The 25,996-nt window shown below is 41.0% G+C and overlaps 1 protein-coding gene across 2 annotated transcripts in view; it reads right to left on the bottom strand.

The window, feature by feature from the left end:
- LOC140463572 (myoferlin-like) overlaps positions 1 to 24,985 on the bottom strand; it is a 231,721-nt gene extending 206,736 nt beyond the window's left edge. Inside the window, exons 1-3 of one of the 2 annotated variants that reach the window (XM_072557752.1) lie at positions 24,573 to 24,985; positions 11,602 to 11,657; positions 11,097 to 11,188 (exon numbers count right to left, since the gene is read on the bottom strand). In XM_072557752.1, coding sequence (XP_072413853.1) covers positions 11,097 to 11,188; positions 11,602 to 11,657; positions 24,573 to 24,660 — 236 coding nt within the window. In that variant the 5' untranslated portion in view covers positions 24,661 to 24,985. The remainder of the gene's footprint in view (positions 1 to 11,096; positions 11,189 to 11,601; positions 11,658 to 24,572) is intronic. The other variant, XM_072557751.1, reaches the window with a different exon arrangement.
- Positions 24,986 to 25,996: the final 1,011 nt, after the last annotated feature.

Consider the following 25,996-nt stretch of genomic DNA (forward strand, 5'->3'; position numbering starts at 1 on the left):
GGATCGTGGGAACTCCGTGGGCCAGAGTAATTAGCACCACACCCTCCCTCCACAAGGGAAACAAAGCTGGTATGGCCTGGTTGGACCAAACAGCCTACTTCCATACTGCAACTAGTGGGTTTCTAAATAGGCACTTAAACTCATCTCTCTTCGCATCCCGATCAACAAATCAACTGATTATACATCTCATGTGACATTTTAGTCTAAATTAGTTGCTAGAGAAAACAGACGTGAAACATTTTGAATATCCTGAAGATGGAAAATCCTTATCCAAGGATAAATGCCCTCTCTCTGCAGTCTGACATTTCAGCTATCAGCTCAGGAGAGAGCTTGATCCAGATTCCAACACCTTCAATAAAATCTACCAACCATACACTCAAGGGGCTACACTTCCTGTACTCCAAAACTATTAATAGTTTTAATTGCATTACAATGTATTTAGTCTGGAATACTTCTCAATGCAACTGTATTCTGGCCAAGCTACACACAGCAAACCTTTTCAAACGGGACAAGAGAAAATAAAGCACCTGAATGCAGTGTTTAGTCTTCCATTTCAAAATGCATTACTTTGACCATGTTTTGTGCATTACTGTCACATCCAGAACATGGGACTTCATGAAGTCAACTGAGGTCTGTCTGGGGTCATTGGATATACTCCCTGTCCAAAACTCAGATGCTTTAGGTTAGAATCCCATTCTCGGGCTTGATGGTCACAGAGGGGCGTTTATAACAAACCAAAGATGTTTGATCAACCACCTGCAAGTTCTAGTAATGTTAAAGCCACAAGAACTGTGGATGCTGTAAACCAGAAACAAAAAAATAGAAATTGCTGGAAAGGCTTAGCAGATCTGGCAATATCTGAAGGGAAATCAGAATTAATTTTTCAGATCCAGTGAACCTTCCTCAGAACCGTTCTGAAGACGGGTCACCATACCCAAAATGTTAACTGATTTCTCATCGCAGACACTGCCAGACTTGCTGAAATTTTCCAGTAATTTTGGTTTTAGTCTTCCAATATATTATTCTTTCATAGGAGGGAGGCAACACTGGCTAGGCCAGCATTTATTACATATCCTTTAGGTGGTCAGAGAGCAATTAAGAGTCATGCTGTGGATTGGGAGTCACATGTAGGCCAGACCAGGTAAGGACGGCAGTTTCTTTCCCTAAAGGTCATTAGTGAATTGGATGGGCTTTTCCAACTGACAACAATTTTCATGGTCAGACTTCTAATGTCAAGTTTTAATGAATCCCAACTCCACCATTCGCCATGGCTGGATTCAAACCCAGGTGCCCAGAACATGATCTGGGTTTCCGTCATAAACAGTCCAATGACGAGACCATCGCTTCCCCATCCATGGCCAGCAGCAAGAGTGAGACACTCCCCTGGTCAGCCATGCTTGCTGCAGAATTTCATCCCTCAAGCTATAGCTTCTGGCTTCAGACCAATGGTTTATCCTATGCAAGACAACATTAGAAACACACACAACCATGTGCTTTGTTTGTCTCACATATCTGTGTGAGCAGGAAGTACAAGATGAAACAGCAATGCAATTAGACTGAGTTATTAACCACTATTCTGATTGTGCAACACTACTGTCTTGGAGGAGATTTACTAACACTGCATTAGAAAACACTGATGTGCTTTGAAACTGTGCTGTCATACAATGGAGTTCAAATAATGAAATGAGTCAATCCCAAATCAACTGTAATCTCAGGCTTGCCTTGTAACCATTTGCCTTACACTATAGAATAACTATACTCTGTAATCCAGTCTATTGTACTTTCTGGAAAATAAATGTCCCAAGTATGGCTCCTATAAACAATCCCAATCCCCAGAATGTAAACAATCTTAACGCTGTCATCTCCGACGCTGAACTTGCTCTAGATTTCACTGGACTTAATTAAAAATAAACCTCAATTCAAACAGATGACCAAAAACAAAGAAAGAAAGGATTGAACATCAAGATCAGTCAAAAAAGCCTGTTTGCTGAAGTAGAGTTATGATGATGAATGATCTGTAAAGTTTGCATACATTAGAACAAAACCGATTGCTAAAAACAAACCCTATGTAGTAATATTTTAAACCCAGGCCATTCTTTAAAAAAGTCAAGGATTGCGCCATACACAAAATTATTCTGCACAGCATAGGGCTAATGGCAGAACTACAATTCAGCTTTTCCTCCCCATATGGAATTGTTTAAAAGTTCAACTGAAATTTTGGCTTTAGGCATTGCAGAAAGTTCCATTGGCTCAGGGCCAGATCCATTCTGCACATTTAGCCAACAGTTTAGAAACTGATACACACCAACAAGGCAGCACCACTGGAGACAGCACTATTACATTTATTCTCCAAATTGGTTAGAAGTCTGCCAATAGACTAATGTATTGTTTTTCTGTTGCAACTAAGTCAGGCCAAAATTAGTGAGAAAAATTGAGTGGGAGCTATTGCGTAAAAGCTCAGAAGAGGCTGCTTCATCATCTTGTATTCCCCATGTTGAAGGGTGTGCCCAAAGCTGTTGCTAGGTTACTTGTACATAGTTTTGCATTTCCAAGATTACTGTATTAGTTGCAACTTTACTCAACCATTCAGCTTCTTTGGAGGTGTTGCAGGGTGGTTAGTTTACCCTTGCTCTTAAAAACTCTAATTGTCACCACCTGGAATGTTAATTTAGCCACATATGTAGTTCAATTCCACTTCCTGAACTAAAAAAAGTTAGTGACTGATCAGATGCCTGACACCACTGAGCACCATTGTTTAAAAAGGCATTTCCAGCCCAGCACATTTTAACAGGGACGAGAGCAGGCTCAAATGTTTAAAATTACTGTAGAATCCCCATCTCTGCAGATTCAGTTTCAGCAATTTCAGTCATCTGCAGCCCGAAAATATTACATGAAACATTCCAAGGGCTGCTGGGGAGATAAATTTACCATTTAAATGATAGGGTTCCCTATTATCTTTGATTTCGGGCATCTGCGGTAGGTCTTGGAACCTATTACCTGCAGATAAGGGGATCACCTAGATATTGAAAGGTGAGGAGACTACGAGAGAAAGAAAAAGAGTGCTCACTGTTGCATTTCCATACCCAGGTATGGAAGAAGATCAATGCACTGTTTCACAACCCACAATTTGCCCCACCCTTAAGGATCAGCACCTCTCTGTGGCCACAAAATGCGATGACTAAGCTTGCAACAAAAACTATAAAAATAGCTAATGTTAACATGCAATTTTTTAAAAATGTTGGAGGTGGGGATGCTGCAGCACTATACTCAAGTATTATAATTCAAAAAACTGTGCTTACAAAAATCAAGTCCGAAAAATAGACTAACCCTTACTAACAAACTTGGTCTCTGAACTCAGACAGCACATTCTTTGTTAAAAAATGGAGGTGGAGGAAGGGATTAATATTAGAGCGTCAGTCGTTAAAAGACATCAGGCATTCCAGGGAAATGAAGGAATTTGGAAAAGGCAAAGAAAAAGTTGCAAGATAGATAGATCATAAAACAGTTAAGGAGGAGCACTTGATTGAAAGTAAAATTGGAAAACAAATTTGGAGATAACATTAGAGCACAGTGTAAGATTATTGGTCCCATTTTAATGTAGCTTACACAAAGCAATATTTTCACTAAGTTGTTCTTTCTGTCGAAAGTGAGTGCCACTCCTGGATTGCAGAACATGCCTCTACAAAACATTAAACAATGCACAACCATAGTCCAGAATTCCTCGGAACGCGTTGCAGCGGGTACAAAACAGACTAGCTGTCATGACGTTAGCTGCTGATACTTGAAACACACTTAAGAAAGTCACCATTTCTTCAATGGAAATGTGAACACTAAAAATATTATTCAACTCGTAATTTTCTTCATGTTCCTCAACAAATCGTTGGAAAGCTCCCCTCCTAGCACTGAGGTTTTGATTTTTTACCTGAAGAAATTAGCAATGGACTGAACAAAACTGAAGTCAGAAGGCGGCTTTGCAAAGATACTTGTACATAGAACGTGTTGCAACTCCTCACTCCTAGTCCAACCTACAATCAAGCAAGTTCAAGTTGGTCCCCAAGCTGAAGCTCTATATTACTGTCAAAAGATTCTCTTCACAAAACTCAATTCACCAGACTCCTGTAACTTACTATGGAACAATTGAATTTCAGTACAGGAATCAGGGATATCCTGTCATAAAATTAAATTTTAAAAACTGGAAGGGTTACTCAGTGACTAATAAGTCAGGAATGTCTGATGTTAACATTTCCTCCCACCCTCCGGCAGATGCTAATGTCAGGCAGAAAAGTCAAGGCCCGTTGAATAAAGCAAACTTTAATATTTGACTGGACTTCTTCAAAGAACAAACTCCTACCAAATTTACTGACCATTACAGAACTCTATCCTCTTCATGTTACACAAACTCATTTGATAATCCGCTGAAAATTTCAATTTAAGAATCAAAACAGCGTTGAGTTGAATGCCAAGTATATTTAGTTAATTTGCACAGACTCTAGAGAGTGGCATCTAACCACAGTTTAAATAACTATGTATTAACTTGTATATGAGAAGCAAGAAGCTATTTCAAAGCCTCAAGTCATCAAAAGGTGACAGATGATTTAAAAACAGGTCAGGTGGGGAGAAACTTTGAACAAAAAATTGTAAATGAAAAAAGGGAGAGAAAAATCTGAATAATAATGGGATTGAGTCAAGATTCAAATTGGGAAGAAACTGGGGCACAACGTGAAGTGAGCTTGAAGAGCTCATGGAAGTGTAAGATTTTGGCAGGAGGAGAACAACAAGATGCAAAACAAGCTTCTGAGTAATAAGTGGAGTCTTGACTTTGATCTGAAATTCCTGTGTTAAGTCAAACCTTGTGATAATTAAAGTATGGGCTCAGGGTTTAACAAATAAAAAATAAACAGATACACATTTGGCAGAAATAACAGCTGTTTTGCTAAGTGACTGCAAGATGATTGTGTAAAGTGTTTTCACTGACAGGAAATTCACTAAGTTTAAATTAGCCCTCTGCACACTTCATTGATCCATACATCAGACACCATTAATGAAACGCTTTAATCTATTGCTTAATGATAATATGGTCATTTATGCTGCACACAAAATGACAACACCTAGAGAAATCAATACCCATTTTACTTGCATATAAAGAATATTAATAAAACAACACTGCTAAAGTACACAAAAAAAAGGAGACACCCTTCAGACAGGTAATGTCCCTTTAAGACTAATCACTTTGAATATATATGAGCATTTGGTTCCAAGTTCAACACCAAAGCAAAATTTGCTAATACAGCTACTTGTGTTAATAGAATGCATCATTTTCACATTAATTATTTCTTTTGAGAAACGAATAGGAAGAAAGAAGCTGTCGTATGATTTTTAGAATTGAGTGAATGCCTGCTCAAAAGAAAGTTAAGGGGAAGTTTTCTTAAAAAAGGAAGCAGCAGTGAGTTTATGAGGGGAAGTTCTGAATATTCAAGTCAGCTGTTGGCTCAGCCACAATGCACGCATAAAAGCTTGAGTTAAGAGTTGAAGGCATGGGGCATAACAACCCAATACATTGGGGCAGTGGTGCAGTACAGATTAGCAGAGTTGGAAATGGGAGTTGACACTTTGAATGGGCCAGAAAGAACAAATGCCCAACAACCCCTTAGACAACAGGCAGCAAGGAGACAATTAAATATCAGTATAAACACAAAAGCTAAGTCCAAACCCAGTGGGGTCACAGAGTAAAATATTAATGAGGAAATAAAGGAGTCACTTTGATGAACTTTGGAGAATGATGTTTGTAGATGTAGAAGCTGAAATTATTGCTGTCGACGCATGAAAGTGACGTGTAGGTGTGGAAACAAGTAAAGATCTGCACCAGGAGAAGCTTAGACTTTGCTCCTGCCCCACTACCTGAAGGAGGAGTAGTGCTCCAAATGCTTGTACTTCCAAATAAGCCTGTTGTCGTGTGATTTTTAACTTTCCGCCATGAGCAGCAGTGGAGGGTGGTGCGGCCAACTGGAGGTGCAGTGGTACCTTTCTGAGCCCGGAGGCTCAGGGTCACGTATTACCTCTACTAGAGGTCTGTGCTAACACCTGAGCAGGTGGATACCAGAAATGAGCTGAACTTTCAGTTCCTGGTTTTCCTCAATTAATCATCAAAAACAGAATAATTGCTCGGTACTCTGGTTTAATATTGGTGTACAAATTAGCTGCAATGCTTACAGTAGCTGTTCACTAAAACATTGTCAAGTAACTGCAAAATTCCTGCTGATGTACAAGACATTTCATAAGCACACGTTCTTTCAAAATGACAGAAAAGTTGGAGAGATATTGAAGAGGAAGATAGGTTGAACTAGGTGAAGGAAGAGACATTGGTGTTTTGGAAGGGAGCAAACAAGTTCCTGAGCAAAGCAGCAACTAACGATACAAGTCCTTCGGTCTAAAGACAGTCAGTAGGACAGAGATTGAGAATGCTCTTGAAATCTCTCATGGAAGTGGAAGCAATAAAGGGAAGCAAGTTTACACAGAGAAAAAGGTATAAAAGTGTACGTCAAGTGACTCAAGTCTGAGATGAAGGGATGCATTTAAACCCTCAGGTTTAGTGATAATGAGGTTGGATTGGGACAGAAGATTACAGTTTGAAGAAGCATGGGTCATGAAGAAAAAAAAACTATGGTTTGTTGGAGACCTGTTATGATAATAGAGGAGTGGGAAGGTGATTTGGCTTGATAATGCTAAACATCTTGACTTGGTCAAATGCCTTGTGCACTAACAAAATAGTTTGATGGCGTCTTGACGCTTGACGTAAGCCAAAAAAGTATTTGATAAGACTATTTATCTACCTCCAATAATAGGAAAACAGTAGGGGAAGTTGACAAAAATAATGAGGGGACTTAACTGAAAATTAGGAAGTTCTTACAGCATGCAACAGGTGGACGTAGACAAGTTGGTCCCAGGTTCTGGACTAACCAGCCAGAGGAAGCAAAAAACAATTTATCTTTAGGGTAAAAGACAGGCTACTTAAGAATGGAAATGAGGAGGAATTTCTTCAGAGGGCATGAAGCCCAGAAGGGCTAAAACTCAACACATTCAAGACAGAAACTGATAGATTGCAAAGACTAACAACAACAGTATGGGGATAGCATGTGAAAGTGACATTGGAGCGGATGGTGGAGCAGGCTTGGAGACTTCCTGATCCTATGTTCTGAGCTGGCAATGAGAAGAGAGCTGTTTAATAAGTGAACAACAGTATTGTTGAGATTAGGAGGTAGAGGGCGAGAGAATTAGGAACTTGACAGCTGGTGTGGGAACCAGGAACAAAAGAAAACAAAGGGTGGTGAGAATGGCAGAGGAGGATGTGAAAGGAACAGGAAGTGATCAGATCATTGATGTAGTCATGGGTGTGGTTTATAAAAAAAAAAACAGTGAGCTAGGAAAGGCAATGTCTTAGTCATTGAGCTGAATACATTAGGTTTTCATACAAATTTAAAAACCTGAAAAATCACAATGCAAAGAACTATACACCACAGGAACAGGCCCACCAAACCGGTGCCAATTCCAATTCTTATGTAGACCTTTTATGTATTCCCCATATGCAGTTTCTATCCCTCTTCACCTCCCATTTGCATCGATCAAGATACACCTTAAACATTGCTCATGTGCCTGCTTCCACCACCTCCACAGGCAGTGTGCCAAGCACCCTACAGTCAAATTTTCTCTGCACTTTCCCCTCTCACCTTGAACCTGTGCCCTCTTGTAGTTACGCTTCCACCCTGGGAAAAAGCCTCCGACTATCCACCTTGTGCCTCTATCAGGTCACCCCTTAGCTTTCATCCTTCCAGTGAAAAAACAAACAAACATTTATCCAACTTCTCCTCATACCCAGCAACATCCTGCTAAACCTTTACTGCACCCTTTCCAAAGCATCCACATCCTTCTGGTTATGTGATGACCAAAACTGCATGCAATATTCCAAATGTTACCTGCTATACAGATGTAACTTGCCAACTTGTACAATTGATGTCCCAGCCAATGAAGACAAGCAAGCTGTATGCCTTCTTGACCACCTTTTCCACCCATGTTGCCACTTACAGGGATCGGTGGACATGAACATCCAGATTTCTCTCTCTGTCAATGCTCCTAAGGGTTCTGCCATTTATTGTATAATTTGCACCTGAATTTGAACTTATAAAATTCATCACACATTCGCCCAAATTAAACTCCATCTGCCATATCGCTGCCTAAAACTGCAATTCCACCAATTTTGGCATCGTCTGCAAAATTATCAGATCACCTACATTTTCCTTCAGATCATTTACATATAGCAAAAAAAAAGGTCCCAGGACTGATCCCTGCACAAAACCACTAGTTACTGTATCAGAATCCAGAGTGTGGAAAGGGGCCATTTGGCCCAATAAGGACACACCAACTCACTGAATAGTAACCCAACCAGAACCATTCCTCTTAGCTACATTTACCTGTAACTTATGCACCTAACCTACACATCCCTGAACACTGCAGGCAATTTAGCATAGCCAGTTCACCTAACCTGCATATCTTTGGAATGTGGGAGGAAACTGGAGCACCCGGAGGAAAATCACAGACATGGGAAGAATGTGCAAACTCCACACAGACAGTCACTCAAGGCTGGAATTGAACTCAGGTCCCTGGAGCAGTGAGGCAGTGCTAACCACCACGCCACCATGCTGCTCATTCTGAAAATCACCCTTCTACCACGACTCTCCATGAGCAAGCCATTTTTGCATCCATCTAGCCAACTCACCACAGATCCCATGAGGCTATGTATCAGCCTGCAGTGAGAAACCTTACCAAAGTCCACGAAGACAACATCCACTGCCCTTCCCCCAAATAATTCTGGTCACCTCAAAAAACTCGAATCAAGCTGGTGAAGCATAACCTTCTCCACACAAACCCATGCTGCCTATCGCTAGCAATTCCAGTCACTTCCAAATATAAATAAGTTCTCTCAGTATCTTCTCCAATAGCTTCCCCAGCGCCGACATAATCCAGATTATTAAAGGCCGGTAAGCTTTATCTTTGTTTACGAAAGGAAACCAAAGGAACAACATTGGCCATTCTCCAGTTCTCTGGACCCTCGCCCAAGGTCAAAGAGGATGCAAAGATATCAGTCAAGGCCCCAGCTCTTTCCTCCCACAGTTTCCCGTGATAGATTCCATCCAGCCCTAGGAATAGGTCTGCCTTAATACATTTCAAGACACTCAACACTTCTCTATTATGTTAGCGTACCCAAAATAGTGCTCTCTCACCTTTCCCTAACCTCAAAATCCCTCTCATATCTGAGTACCAATGCAGAGTAATCATTAAGGATCTTATCCATTTCCTCTGGCTTCACACACAGCCTCCTTTGTTTGAGTGGACACACACAAAATCAAAGATGCCTTGCAATTCTCCCTGCTGGCAAAGGACATTTCATAACCCCCTTCGGCCCTCCTATCTCCTGTTTGAGCTCCTTCCTACTTTGTCAATATTCATCAAGGACTTTGTTTTTAGTTGCTTAGACCTTAGGTACGCTTTCTTTTTCCCCCACAATATCAGGTCTCTGTCAATTCCAGGCACTGAAGATTACTACCAAGACCATAGGCACAGTAAAGGATGGCTATCCTAGCTACTGTGAAGTAATCAACACTAATTTAGAAACATGTCAGTTTGAATTATGCAGTCAGCAGCCATGCTCACTAAGCTTGAAGGTAACTCCCAATCTTCATGACATGGATCTCATCTTTCATGACCATTTCAATATTCTATGAATAGGGACATAATAGAAAAGCCCACAAAAGCAGGAATAGACTACAGATTAGAAATCAGGTGACTCAAGTAGGTTAACACCACATGGCTGGAGCAAGCAGGACTTGAACCTGGGTTTTCTAGCTCAGAAGTGGGACACTAACATTATACCACAAAAGTATCTTTTCCTGAAAATGAATTAGAGACCAAGTCAACAAGATATCCAGGTGTCCAGCAACCAGGATGTCAACCACTAGGATGAGCAGCTAAGTCATATGAACTCTCGGACAAACGACCAGGAAGTTAAAAACAACAGCTGTCCTGCAGCTTTTAAAATTATATTGCAAAGAGAAAGACATAGGGTTAGAAAATGGCAAAATTAACTTTTTGATTTTTTTAAATTTAAGAAATGGAACGGAGTGATAAAATCTGACATTCTACATAATTCATTTGACCAGGTCAGAGAGCTTTTTCTGATGAACTATATCCACTGTTTAAAACGGTTACACATTATTTGAATAATTTGCAACTTTCATCTGTTTTTACAGCAAAACACAAAAGCAGAAGGTGTCAACAAGGTGATGATTTCCAAGTGATTTCAGCAGTTCACCCCACAGAGCAAAACCACATATTCCATACTTAACTATTCACAGAAAATCACTGAGTCTGAAGATTTGTAGCTATGGGGAGAATTGTAGTAGTTGGGGTTGTTTTCCTTGGAACAGAGAAGGCGGAGGTATACAAGATTATGGGGTAGAGATAGCATAAACAGGAGGGATCTGTTTCCTTTTGTGGACAATTCAAAAACCTGAGGTCATAGCTCCAGGCTAAGTGTCAGAAAGGTTAAGGTGAGGAAAAGCTTTTTTTTAAAAAAATGCAGAGGATGGTGATGCTTTAAATACACTGCCTGAATTGGCAGTGGAGACTGTCAAGGTCTTTTTAAAAGTACCTGGATCTTCAACTTAAATGCTGTAAGCTGTAGAGCTATGGGCAGTGTGCAGAAAGATGGATTAGAAAGGATATCTCCCAGCTCAAACCAAATTATTACACAGTCGATAGACTATGTTGTTTTAGTTACACAGCAAAAAAAGCAATTCAAAATGCAAAATTTGTCATCAGTTGTTTCTAATTGCTGAGAAGCTTATCTTTTTCTAAAGAAAGCATTTTGTACTTATAAAGAAATGCAACAGTGTTCCTTTGAGAAACAAAACTTATATCAAGCATGCCACTTAGCTCAGAAGTACTTTTGAGAACATTTCAACATTTGGCCACATTTGCATTTTTCACTGAAAGTGAGACCAGAAAAACAACATTAGAAATAAAATGGAAATGAAAATACATACTTGTCTTTTCCGATTGTCTCATAGTCCTTAACCACAACAAGAATTGAAGAAGAGACATTTAGAGCCTGTCCCTTCAAATCAAATTCAATTCTCTGCAAAGTAGAAAATAAAGGCAATGGTCACCAGTGTTAGTCCCTGGTAACATCTCTTTAGTTTAGAATCATCCCCAAATTAATAAATGCTGAATAACTGATGTTTGAAACACAAGCATTGAACTTTAACAGCATTAATGGTTTACTTAACAATTCCAGATTAAGTACTATGAAATGTTTTCAGGTGGAGTGTTTTTCCTTAAAAACCTATTTCAACAGATTTATTTTATTTTTGCTAGTTATACTCCAAATGATAGAGATTTCTTATATATATGCACTAGACCAGACTGTAACATAAAATTGCACCCAACTGCAGTAATGTAAATATCTACTGGTTTGTAAGATTAGATTTGATCCTTCACATGACTTTGCAATGTTACTTTTAAAGGTTCATTTAATCTAAGCACTCTTACCTCATTCCAGACGGGGTTCAATTCATTGTCAATTGACTTGGTTTTTTTCTTTTCATCTAAAAGAAGAGTTGAAAATGTGTCATATTTGCTTGTTGTTTATGTAAAGCATGTGGAGTTCCCAATTTTAAAGAAATCAATAATGAAAAAGACAAGTGTCAAAAGTGATCTTTATGAGACTTACCATTCTTATACTACTTTCCATAAATGTAAGGTATCCAGACTATTAGCACCTTGGTAATAGACTCAAACAAAGCCCATTTGTGTACCAGTTACAATAAATTACTTCATATTCCAGTACAGAAGCATGTAACAACACAACTCAGCATGTTAATTTGCTCCTATGTAAATAATTCCATTCAATTTTAGCTGGTCTAACTACTTGGACCAAATCTCACTTAGGAATTCTATGTTCTACAAATTATAGGAAATATGTTGGATAGGGGGCAATAAATCTTTATTACCAATCTGGGAATTAGGCTAACCTCATAATTTATACATATTGTATGTGAACATATAAAAATGCTTTCTGATTTCATTAATTTTCTGCACTAACATTCACATCTCAGCAGTCAGGTACACTATTTATTAATAAGTTAAACCTCAGACAGATATGGCTCATCTCACTTGTTCCACTAGCAGGCTAAACTTGGAAGTCCTGCTAAAACCTTCACGTATGTAATCAGGAGGCAGAACAGTTATATTACCACAGGAAACTGAACAGGCCAGATGATTTACCAGGGGAATGACCAAAAACAAAGGCCTAATAAATCACAATTTATAAATGCAAGAAAGCAAGACAAAGGCAAACATTTGTTTCCTGAGAAAACCTTCATTAACTTTGACAGGCAAACTCATTTTTATGCACATGAATAATTAATTGCTTATTTTGATTCTTTCATTTAAACTATATTCTATAAACTATATTCCCAGCAGCAGGTAGACAGAATCTTCTCTTCTGGGTATACCTACCTTCAAGTTCTGCTCATCTCTGATGGAATTTCCATTTTAATCTTTTGGCTTGTTCACCTTCATTGTTTTCTATTTCCTTTCTAGTGTTTGATTAAGTCTTTACCAAAACTCACTTTACAGCCACTTTTCCTTTCCAAGTGTCTCTCTCTGGCTTTGCCTTACTCCATGCAAATTCCAACCAGAGTCACAGAACTGTACAGATTGGAAACAGACCCTTCAGTCCCTGTCTTTGATGTTGAGAACAGCAATCTCTGACTTTATTGTGAACAATGAAGGCATGGCTGAGGAGCTGGTGTATGGGAGAAGGATTCACATTTTTGGTTCATTGGAATCTCTTCTGGAGTAAAAGTGAGCTGTACAAGACGGACAGATTGCACCTGATTGGAAGGGAACTAATATACTGGCAGGGAGATTTGCTGGAGCTGCTCAGGAGGATTTAACTTAAGGTGGGCGGGTGGGACCCAGGAAAATAGTAAGGAAAGGAGATCAATCTGTGACTGGTACAGTTGATAAAAGAAGCGAGTCTAACAGTCAGGGCAGGCAGGGACAAAGCAGAGAACAAGGTAGGACTGATGAATTAAACTGCATTTATTTCAATGCCCCACAGGGAAGGCAGATGAACTCGGGGCATAGTTAGGAATACGGGACTGGGATATCATAGCAATTACAGAAACCTGGCTCAGGGATAGGCAGTACTGGCAGCTCAAATGTTCCAGGATACAAATGCTACAGGAAGGATAGAAAGGGAGGCAAGAGGGGAGGGGGAGTGGCATTTTTGATAAGGGATAGCTTTACAGTTGTAAAGAGAGGATATTCCCAGAAATACATCTAGGGAAATTTTTGGGTGGAATTGAGAAATAAGAAAGGGATGATCACCTTATTGGGATTGTGGTATAGACCCCCTAATAGTCAGAGGGAAATTGAGAAACAAACTTGTAAGGAGATCTCAACTATCTGTAAGAATAATAGGGTAGTTATGGTAGGGGATTTAACTTTCCAAACAGACTGGGGCTGCCATTGTGTCAACGGTTTAGAAGAAGAGGAATTTGTTAAGTGTGTACAGGAAAATTTTCTGATTCAGTATGTGGATATACCTACTAGAGAAGGTGCAAAACTTGATCTAATCTTGGGAAATAAAGCAGGGCAGGTGACCAAGGTGTCAGTGGGGGAGCACTTTGGGGCCAGCGACCATAATTCTATTAGTGTTAAAATAGTGATGGAAAAGGATAGACCAGATCTAAAAGTTGAAGTTCTAAATTGGAGAAAGGCCAATTTTGACAGTATTAATGAAAAATGGGAAGCCTTCAGAGATGTGATAACGAGAGTCCAGAGAAAGTATATTCCTGTTCAGGTGAAAGGAAAGGCTGGATAACTAGAGAAATTGATGGGTGATTAAGAAAAAGAAGGAAGCATATGTCAGGTATAGACAAGATAGATCGAATGAATCCTTAGAAGAGTATAAAGAAAGTAGACAATAGACAATAGACGCAGGAGTAGGCCATTCTGCCCTTCGAGCCTGCACTGCCATTCAATATGATCATGGCTGATCATTCCTAATCAGTATCCTGTTCCAGCCTTATCTCCATACCCCTTGACTCCACTATCTTTAAGAGCTCTATCCAATTCTTTCTTAAAAGAATCCAGAGACTGGGCCTCCACTGCCCTCTGGGGCAGAGCATTCCACACAGCCACCACTCTCTGGGTGAAGTAGTTTCTCCTCATCTCTGTCCTAAATGGTCTACCCCGTATTTTTAAGTTGTCCTCTGGTTCGGCACTCCCCCATCAACGGAAATATGTTCCCTCCTGCCAGAGTGTCCAGTCCTTTCATAAGCCTATACGTTTCAATCAGATCCCCTCTCAGTCTTCTAAACTCAAGGGTATACAAGCCCAGTCGCTTCAGTCTTTCCGTGTAAGGCAATCCTGCCATTCCAGGAATTGACCTAGTGAACCTACGCTGCACTCCCTCAATAGCCAAAATGTCTTTCCTCAAATTTGGAGACCAGAACTGTACACAGTACTCCAGGTGTGGTCTCACCAGGGCCCTGTACAGCTGCAGAAGCACCTCTTTACTTCTATACTCAATCCCTCTTGTTATGAAGGCCAGCATGCTATTTGCCTTCTTCACGACCTGCTGTACCTGCATGCTTGCCTTCATTGACTGGTGGACAAGAACACCCAGATCTCTCTGAACAGCCCCTTTACCTAATTTGATACCATTGAGGTAGTAATCTGCCTTCCTGTTCTTGCCACCAAAGTGGATAACCAGACATTTATCCACATTAAACTGCATCTGCCATGCATCTGCCCACTCACCTAACTTGTCCAGGTCACCCTGTAATCCCCTAACATCCTCATCACATTTCACCCTACCACCTAGCTTTGTGTCATCAGCAAATTTGCTAATGTTATTGCTGATACCATCTTCTATATCATTTACATATATTGTAAAAAGCTGCGGTCCCAGCACGGATCCCTGCGGTACCCCACTGGTCACTGCCTGCCATTTCGAAATGGAGCCGTTAATCACTACCCTTTGTTTCCTATTAGCCAACCAATTCTCTATCCAATCTAGTACTTTGCCCCCAATCCCGTGCGCCCTAATTTTACTCACTAAAATGTGTGGGACTTTATCAAAAGCTTTCTGAAAGTCCAGGTACACTACATCCACTGGATCTCCCTCGTCCATCTTCCGAGTTACATCCTCAAAAAATTCCAGAAGATTAGTCAAGCATGATTTCCCCTTCATAAATCCATGCTGACTCTGTCCTATCCTGTTACAATTATCCAGATGTGCCGTAATTTCATCCTTTATAATAGACTCCAGCATCTTTCCCACCACTGAGGTCAGACTAACTGGTCTATAATTTCCTGCTTTCTCCCGCCCACCCTTCTTAAAAAGTGGCACAACATTAGCCGCCCTCCAATCCTCAGGAACCGACCCAGATTCTATTGAACTCTGGAAAATAATCACCAGCGCATCCACGATTTCCCGAGCCACCTCCTTCAGTACCCTGGGATGCAGGCCATCAGGTCCCGGAGACTTATCAACCTTCAGACCTAACAGTCTCTCCAACACCAAATCCTGGCAAATAGAAATTCCCTTAAGTTCAGGTCCTTCAGCCACTGTTACCTCAGGGAGATTGCTCGTGTCTTCCCCAGTGAACACAGATCTGAAGTACCCATTTAATTCCTCTGCCATTTCTTCGTTCCCAGTAATATATTCCCCTGCTTCTGTCTTCAAGGGCCCAATTTTTGTCCTAACCATTTTTTTGCCTTGGACATACCTAAAAAAGCTTTTACTATCCTCCTTTATATTCTTGGCCAGTTTACCTTCGTACCTCATTTTTTCTCTGCGTATTTCCTTCTTACTAATCCTCTGTTGTTCTTTAAAAGCTTCCCAGTCCTCCGTTTTCCCGCTTATCTTCGCTAAGTTATACTTTTTCTCTTTTAACCTTATATGTTTCTTTACTTCCCTTGTCAGCCACGGCCGCCCATGTCTCCTCCTGGGATCTTTCTTCCTTTTAGGAATGAACTGATCCTGCATCTTCTGCATTATACACAGAAATATCCGCCATTGTTCCTCCATTGTAGGAGTATAATTAAGAGGGAAATCAGGAGGGCAAAAAGGGGACATGAGATAGCTGTGGTAAATAGGGTTAAGGAGAATCGAAAGGGTTTTTACAAATACATTAAGGACAAAGTGTAACTAGGGAGATAATAAGGCCCCCTCAAAGATCAGCAAGACAGTCTTTGTGTGGAGCCACACAAGATAGGGGAAGATACTAAATGAGTATTTTGCATCAGTATTTACTGTGGAAAAGAATATGGAAGAGACAGAATGTTGGGAAATAGATGGTGACATCTTGAAAAATGTCCACATCACAGAAGGAAGTGCTGGATGCCTTGAAACAGTGGATAAATCCCCACCAGATCAGGTGCACCCTAAAACGGAGAAGCTAGGAGGTGATTGCTGGGTCCCTTGCTGATCTTTTTGTATCATCGATAGTCACAGGTGAGGTGCCGGAAGACTGGAGGTTGGCAAACGTAGTGCCATTGTTTAAGAAGGGTGGCAAGGACAAGGCAGGGAACTATAGACCAGTGAGCCTGACCTCGGTGGCGGGCAAGTTGTAGGAGGTACATCCTGTTGCTCAGGATTCCATGTATTTGGAAAGTCAAGGACTGATCAGGGGTAGTCAACATTGCTTTGTGAGTGGGAAATCATGTTGCACAAACTTGATTGAGTTTGTTTGAAGTAACAAAAAGGATTGATGAGGACAGAGCTGTGGACATGATCTGTATGGACTTCAGCAAGATGTTTGACAAGGTTCTCCGTGGGAGGCTGCTTAGGAAGGTTAAATCTAATGGAATACAGGAGAACCAGCCATTTGGATACAGAGCTGGCTCAAAAGGTAGAAGGCAGAGGGTACTTGGAGGGTTGTTTTTCAGATTGGAGGCCCGTGACCAGTGGAGTGCCACAAGGATTTGTGTTGGTTCCACTACTTTTCGTCATTTATAGTAAAGGATTTGGATGTGAGCATAAGAGGTATACTTAGTAAGTTTGCAGATGACACCAAAATTGGAGGTCTGGACAGTGAAGAAGGTTACCTCAGATAACAACAGGATCTTGATCAGATGGGCCAATGGGCTGAAGAGTGGCAGATGGATTTTAATTTAGATAAATGCAAGGTTCTGCATTTTGGGAAAGTGATTCTTAGCAGTACTTATACACTTAATGGTAAGGTCCTGGGGAGTGTTGCTAAACAAAGAGACCTTGGAGTGCAGGTTCATAGCTTCTTGAAAATAGAGTCACAGGTAGATAGGATAGTGAAGGTGGCGTTTGGTATGCTTTCCTTTATTGGTCAGAGTATTGAGTACAGGAGTTGGGAGGTCATGTTGCGGCTGTACAGGACATTGGTAAGGCCACTGTTGGAACAGTGTGTGCAATCTGGTCTCCTTCCTATCATAAGGATATTGTGAAACTTGAAAGGGTTCAGAAAAGATTTACAAGGAGGTTGCCAGGGTTGGAAGATTTGAGCTACTGGGAGAGGTTGAATAGGCTAAGGCTGTTTTCCCTGAAGTGTCAGAGGCTGAGGAGAGACCTTACATAGGTCTATAAGATCATGAGGGGCGCGGATAGGATAAACAGACACAGTTTCGTCCCTGGAGTGGGGGAGTCCAGAACTAGAGGGCATAGGTTTAGGGTGAGAGGGGAAAGGTATGAGACCCCCAAGGGCCAAATTTTCACAGAGTAAGAGTATGGAATGAGCTGCCAGAAAATGTGGTGGAGGCTGGTACAATTGCATCTTTAAAAGGCATCTAAATGGGCATATGAATAGGAAGGAGTGAGGGGGATATGGGCAGGTGGGACTAGATTAGGATATCTGGTCAGCATGGAAGAGTTGGACCAAAGGGCTTGTTTCCTTGCTGTACATCATTGTGACTCTTTGACTATGTCCATGCCGGCCAGGTATTGTAAATAAATTAGTCCCATTTGCTAGCATCCCTCTAAACCCTTCCAGATGCCTTTTAATTGTACCAGCCTTTACCACTTCCTCTGGCAGCTCATTCCATACACACACCACCAATGTGTGACAACATTGCACCTTATGTCCCTTTTGAATCTTTCCCCCCCTCACTTTAACACTGTGCCCTCTAGTTCAGGACTCCCCCTGTGGGGAAAAGACTGTCTATTTACCCTATAAGGTCATCCCTCAGCCTCCAACACTAGGGAAAATAGCCGCAAGCCTATTGCTCAAACCCTCCAACCACGGCAACATCCTTTAAATCTTTTTTGAACCCTTTCAAGTTTCACAGCATCCTCCCTATAGAAGTGCGACCAGTATTCTAAAAAAAAAGTGGCCTCACCAATGTCCTGTACAGCCACAACATGACCTCACAACTCTCATACTCCGTGCATTGATCAATAAAAGCTGACAGTCTGTCCTTCAAATATTTCCAAGACCACAGGCATCTCAAATCATGCAATGCTCTTCAGACAGTGGCTCTTGCCACATCTTGAGATCCACATGCTGTACTATGCATCACTAAATGTACATTTGACCTCTCTCTTCAAGCTGTCCTTGTTCAGTTTCCTTGGTTTCATTCAATGCTTTCACTTTTTCCCCCACCTCAGGTGTTAAGGAATACAAGTTTCTAAATCTCTCAGGTACCCAATAGCTTCTGAAACCTTCCTGACTCCGCCCCTTCCTCCAATCCCTCTTCTTATCCGTTATTCATTAAAAACTCTGACCACCTTTTCTCTTGAGCAATCTGTGCTCAAAGAACTTTAATTTTATCCCTTTACAACCCTCACCCTGATGAAGTTTGGACATGACATGCTGAACTTATCTTCCATTGCTTTACCTCCGTGCCCTCTTTGGGAAGAAGTCCTCTCCCTGCTCCACAGATCCTTTTACCCAATTCTCCCCCTTCATGCCTCTTAACTAGACTTGATCTCCTAGAGTTGTTGTGACAGTGACCACTAATTTCTCTGCACCCTTTACCCATTCTAATCTGTCTTCCTCTGAACTTTGTGCACTCCATTCTCTCATTTCCAACCCAAATTTTATCAAAAACTTACTGACAAGCATTGCGCTGTTACCTCTAAATATGTGGAGGCTGTCACCAAATCTCAGACATTTCCTCTCATCCATAACCCCATCATTGAATATTAAGTTGTTCCTAGGACAGTGACCTCATTTCCTCTGGCAATCTCCCCGCCTTCAGCTTCCCAGATCCCCAATCCTACATTGCACCCTTCAAGCTTATTTTCAAAACAAAACTCCTACCCTGTAGGACCGTTATTTCAGCCTGCCCTTGCCCCACTGAACTTATTTCATCATTTTAACTATTTTATCCCTTTCAGTCTCTTCCCATTTACATTCATAAAATTTGTCTGCAAGCTTTATCTTGGGAGAAAGTGAGGACTGCAGATGCTGGGGATCAGAGCTTAAAAATGTGTTGCTGGAAAAGCGCAACAGGTCAGGCAGCAAAGGAGAAGGAGAATCGACGTTTTGGGCATAGGATTCCTGAAGAATGGCTTATGCCCGAAATATCAATTCTCCTTCTCTTTTGATGCTACCTGACCTGCTGCGCTTTTCCAGCAACACATTTTTAAGCTTTCTCCTGGTCCATTTCTCCATTATTCCTAACATTTCTTCATCCCACCTTCCTGTGCAATCACAGAAGCTGCAAAACTCACTGTTTCACTTCCTCCCTCTTCACTGTCCAAGGCTGCTAAAACGCTTTCCAGGTGATGAAGTAGTTTCGTTGTATTCCTTTCAATCTACTCCACTGTGTTGTGAGCAGTAGATATAGTCTCCTCTGTAGTGGGGAGACTAAAAGCAAGCAGGATGGCTGTGGAACACCACCTTAACATCCATAAGGATAACCATGACCACACCCCACCCCTAGTCCTTTGCCATTCCAATAAACTACCTTGCTCATGTTGACATTTCCATCCTAGGCCTATGGCAGTGTTCTAGTGAAGCCCATCACAAGCTGAAGGAACTGCAGTTCATTTCCCATTTTGCAACTTTCAGAACTCAGTCAGTTCAGCAACTTCAGAACATTACCTCCGTCATCCATATTGACTATAACCCCAACTCCTCCTCCCCCAGTAGCTAGTCTGGGTCTTGGTGGCATTGCTCTCAGTTGAGTGGACCCACTTTCTCTTTTTCACACCGAGTTTCGACCTCGATTTCACCTTTACCACCGTTAGCATTTCCTTTGTCTTTTGCTCTAGTTTCTCTCAGTCCTCTGCTCTGCACCACAAATACAAAATGCACTGGAACAAACTAAAGCCAAGGCCCGATCTGTTTGGAAGATTGATCGTCCTTTGATCAACACGTGCAAAACCTATCAGCTTCAATATTCTGAGATGTGCATATGGAGGAATAGTTTGGAACTAAAGGGGAACTTTAGTAAACATGTAACAAGTATGTGTTTGTTATGTTTAAAGAAGTTTCCACACGCAAGTTCTTTTTTAAAAATCTGCAAAGGTTTACCACATCTCCTGTGCCTGGAGGGCTCCTTGAAGAATAAAATTAGTAAAGAAGGCTCCTTGAAAGACAAAATTCAAACCCAACTGAAAGAGAGCCGGAAGGCATCATCATCTGATCCAAATTATAACAGATCTATCTTCTTTCAGCTCATGCTTACCCCACTAAAATTTATTTAATAAAAAGGGAGATTTATTTGAATCAAAAGGATCACTTCAAATGTTATTCTGAGCTGTTCTCACTCGATGTTGTGATATTCTGAAGTACTGCTAGGGGAATGGCCTAGTGGTATTCTTGCTGGACAATAGTTTCGGGTTCCATATAATGCCCTGGGACTTGATTCAAATCTGTCATTGCAGAATTAGAATTCAATAAAAATTGAAGCATTGCTCAAAGATTCTTGTGCTGCAGTGATGGTGTGCCTACTTGTGAGCCAGGACACCCTAGTTTAAAATCCCACCTACTCTGGATTGTGTAAAAACATCTTGGAATAAGTGGATTAGAAAAAAATAAAAATCAATGCTGGATTAGGACATTCAGATGTAAAATGGCAACATGTTGCTCAACACCTGATCCAAATTACTGGAAATGGAATAAATATCACTCTCTGCTCACAGGCTGAACAGAGGCCATGCATACATTGAATTCAACAATGACCCTGTAAATGACAAATTTAAAATTTGCTTAATTGGAAAACGATTTAGTTTTCAAATACCTGAAAAAGGTAGAATTTAATCTTGGGCAGGATTGAATAAATTGCCTGTTATTTGCCCAACATTATTTAGCATTGAGGTCAACAACTTCAAAGTGTTTAAAGTTTGCAGGTGACAAGCTTTCAACTTTAGAATTGAAACACAAAGTGGAATCAGGAATAGGCCATTTAGCTCCATCAAGCTTGCTCCACTATTCATTATGATCACGGTTGATCATCCAATTCAATAGCAGGTTCTTGATTCCCTCACCCTCCCAAACCCTTTAATCCCAAGTGCTATACCCAATTCCTTTAAATTATACAATGTTTTGGCAACAACTCAAGCAGTAAATAGCACAGGCTCAGCACACTCTGGTTCAAGAAATTTCTCCTTATCTCAGTGTTAAAATGGTTTACCAGATATGGTTAATCTGTGACCCCTGGTTTTGAACTCACCCAACATCAGGAATACCATTTCAGCATTTATACTCTGGATACAATCCTGTTAGAAATTTAGAGGCTTCGAGGAGTTTGGAAAAATGAAGTGGGCCAAACTCCAGTGAAAATATTCCTAACTGATTCAATCTCTCCCTAAACATTAGTTCTGCCGTCCCCAGGATCAATCTGGTAAACCTCCACTATACTTTATAGCGACAGTAACAGCATCCTTCCTCGGACGAGGTCAAAACTGCACACAATATTCCAGGTATGGTCTGACCAAGGTCCTGTACAATTCCAGCAAGACATCCCTGCTCCTGTACTTTAATCCTCTCCCTGTGAAGGTCAACATATCAGTTAGCTTATTTACCACCCGCATGCTTACCTTCAGTAACTAGTTACAAGGATACCTAGGTCTTGTTTCACCTTGACACCTCTGCTTTACAGCCAGATAAATCGGTCTTCCTGTATTTGCTATCAAAGTGGATAACTTCACATCGCAGTTTGTCTACTAAGCCTTTGTCCACTCTGATTTAGACAAGTTGAATGAAACATCTCTGCAGCCTCCGCACAGACCACCCTTCTCATCTGCAAATTTGGAAATTCAGTCCCCATCTAAAATCATTCATATATACATTGCAAATTGCTGGGGTCCGAGCACTGATCCCCATTGGTCACTGCCTACCATTCAGAAAGAGATCTGTTTATTGCTTCTCATTTCCTGGCTGCTAACCAGTTTTGTCCCAATCAATACGCTAATTGCCAAACTCATTAATTTCTTAGTTGCGGCTTTGTCAAAAGTTTCTGAAAGCTCGAACAACTACAATTGGCTCCCCTTCAGCTCCACAAGTTCAATCCTCAGAATTCCAGTAGATTTGTCAAGCACACTCAATAAACCTTCTGAATCCAAGTTATGAGACATTGGCAACTGAAGTTACAAACTGATGGAGGAACGTCACACACTGGTCCTGTATATTTATTGGAGACCAGAACCATTACAGTCAAGTTAGGATTGGACCAGGGGATTGATGGTCTCAAAGAAAATTTCTTCACTAGGGATTCTGTATTTAACAGAAACATTTTCAACAACTCTACCAGTGTTTAGTTTTAGGATAAGCTTCATGTAAAGTTTTAATTATAATTAAATGTTTCAGGTCACCGAAAGAAATCAGGGACTGGTTATTAGTGAAAGCATTGCATTTTAATTTCAGAAGATAACTAATACACATGAATACTTAATTATGAACCAGGGTCAATTCAGTCTCTCAAACTGTTCTCAAGAAACACATAACTTTTCTAAAAGTCTCAAAAGTATACACACAAATCATTCATTTGATTGAAACAAAACCCTTGGGAAGTTATGTAATTAGCATTTATCTAATTTTTCCTTCCTAATAAACTTCAGCAAAATAGAGTTACACGTTTGCCCATTACCCTTTCACCTTCTCTCCCCTCCCCTCAACAAACTAACTTATTCAGATACATGGCAAACTGAAGGAGAGGTGCAGTGGGCTTCAGTCATAAGATTCTGTTCCAATTTCAGCAGCACGGTGGCACAGTGGTTAGCACTGTTGCCTCACAGCACCAGAGGCCTGGGTTCAATTCCTTCTTCAGGCGACTGACTGTGTGGAGTTTGCACATTCTCCCCATGTCTGTGTGGGTTTCCTCCCACAATCCAAAAATGTGCAGGTTAGATGAATTGGCCATGCTAAATTGCCCGTAGTGTTAGGTGAAGGGGTAAACGTAGGGGAATGGGTCTGGGTGGGCTGCGCTTCGGCAGGTCGGTGTGGACTTGTTGGGCCGAAGGGCCTGCTTCCATACTGTAAGTAATGTAATCTAATACCACATACACCTCCAGTAAGGGAGCAAAAGCAGCAGCAACTTGTTGATTTGCTGTTCCTTTACCTGGGGCAATTGTCACAGCCAGGTGGAAATTAGTTCACTCTGGCATGCCAGGACATTCATTGTCACAACTCAGCATAAAAGTAAAACGTTTGCAGTGACAGAGGAGGGGGAAAAAAATCTGCCCCCACCACTTAAAAAAAAAACACAATCCTAGCTTTCCACTGGATAAACCCGAGTGTTGTTGCTGGTGGACTCCTGCTTGTTTACATAACAATGAGGACAAAACAAGTTTGACAATAGCAGTTAGGCCTACAATAAAATTAGACCGGGTTACACAGAAGTGAGAAAGAAAGGAATCTGTACAGTACTGGAGCTTTAGGTTCTCATTTGTTATGTACAACCCACTGTGGTCGTCAGGACTACATTAGCCCGATTCGTTTATCTCGAGATTGAATTCATGCTGTACCAGTGTAAATAAAAAAAACTGCAAACTTTTCCCAAGCCCCTTAAAAAGTGTTACGAAAACAAAGGCGTTAGAAGGTCTGTTCCAAAGTTATGTCGGATTTTTAACTAGAGCAACCCTAAAAGAGAAGTGAGTCATTCTATAGGAACGAACTTCAATTTCCAAGCTTAAACTTTCCGATGAACAAGAAAAAGAGGCGGCCACACCTTAAAACAACATGAATTCAATAGAGAGCTTGGTACTTGATTTGAAGGGGAGGTTGTAGGGCTAAAGGAGACAGTGGTGGTTTTAAACTTTTCGGTTTACGTTCTACGACGAAAAGCAAGAAAATCAATGTCTGAGATAAGTTAAAGCAGCTTTGGTTGGAGGGGCGAACACATTACTTCACTGGGCATCTGCAGCATAAGCAATGAGCAGCTACTAAAACAATCTTTTTAACCATAGCAATTTACAAGGGAGATTAACAGTCTTAAAGCTATTCCACCCCAGCGTTTACAACTGGGCTGTAGGCTTTTAAAAAAATGAACGTTTGGTGCATCGCTCGGTTCTAACCTAACACACTCACCTTTGAAAGTGACCGACGCTATTGGGTCGGGAGTTCCAAATTTTGCGTCAGGAAGGTTACTGGCGGATTCTACTACAATTCGCAGCATCTCGAAATCCCCAGCAGCAAAGACAGAAATTTACAGCAACTGAACTCAGGCTGACATCTTTAACGTACTGTCAGCTTCGCCAGCAGCGAAAGGGGAACTGCTTACTGAAGCCTCTTTTGGCGAGAGATGGAGCAGTTCAGGCGGATTGGTTACCACACCTGTAAACCAATACCTGCGTCACTTCACAGAGGCTAGGACCGGCCAAGAGACAAGAGGGCTTAGACTTGAAAAGGAACCATTGCCACGTAACGCGAACGTGAAAAGAAACTTGGTGAAAATAGTGGAAAATGCATAAACACGCCTCAGGGAAGCTAGTTTCAGCGTCACAACTGAGCAGCGATTGTTTTTGGTAAACCCATATCATGTGTTCCAATAACTACCGGCAAGGTCAACCAGTTAAAACCAATCCCTGTCTCCCCCACCCTGCCAAAAAAAAGGTGGAGGTTAATTCAGGTTCATGTTACAACCAGACTCTCTTTGGCTTTTTCAAATCTGTAAGTAGCTGCACAAGATTTGTTACTTTCACGAGTTAATCACGACCCCTTCCCCCCCCCCCCCAATCAGGTTAGAAATCGGCCCATTTTTTGCACAAAACCAACAGCATGGTAAAATACTGATTCAATGAAATCACAGTCACTGTGGAGACCAGTTCTGCACTGATTTGCCGTTTCACCTCAAAGGGAGGAATCTGAGATTAATGGCAGTGATCCCAACCAATAACGTCAAGAAAAAAACATTTTAATTTTTTTTCCATTGTTAAGACTATTATTGATAAAGTATAGATGTTTACTGATTACAATAAGTAGCATTTGTGTACTCAGGTCACTAACAAGATTGACAAATGTCGCAAACAACGTTATCACATCTTTTGTTTTAACTCAAAAACTCTGCAAATGTTGGGTCATTTCTCCCTTTCCTGTCCTTGATACTTCAGTTTCTATATTTCAAGTTTCTCTCCACAGTGGTCAGGAGTTTGAATACTGTGCAATTCTAGTGTGAAAAGCTATGGGCCATTTAACTAGTGGAATGTCTGATCCCTCAAAATAACTTCAAAAGCCTATATTCTTCCAATGATGCTGCTTTTGAATTTCTTTGATGTTTGGAACCAAGGATGCCTCTTCTTCAGAATGTTTTAAGAAGTCCTACTCGATTTAAAACGTTAACTCTACTTCTCTCACCACAGATGCTGCCAGACTTGCTGAGTTTCTTCAGCTTCCCCATTTGCTTCAGATTTTAGATTGGATTAGATTTTATTGTCATGTGTACCTGAGTACAAGAGTATAGCAAAAAGAATGCAGAGTCACCACTCTCCGACGACATCTTAGAACATAATAGT

The sequence above is a fragment of the Chiloscyllium punctatum genome, chromosome 38, assembly GCF_047496795.1.
Source record: "Chiloscyllium punctatum isolate Juve2018m chromosome 38, sChiPun1.3, whole genome shotgun sequence".
Taxonomy (NCBI): Eukaryota; Metazoa; Chordata; class Chondrichthyes; order Orectolobiformes; family Hemiscylliidae; genus Chiloscyllium; species Chiloscyllium punctatum.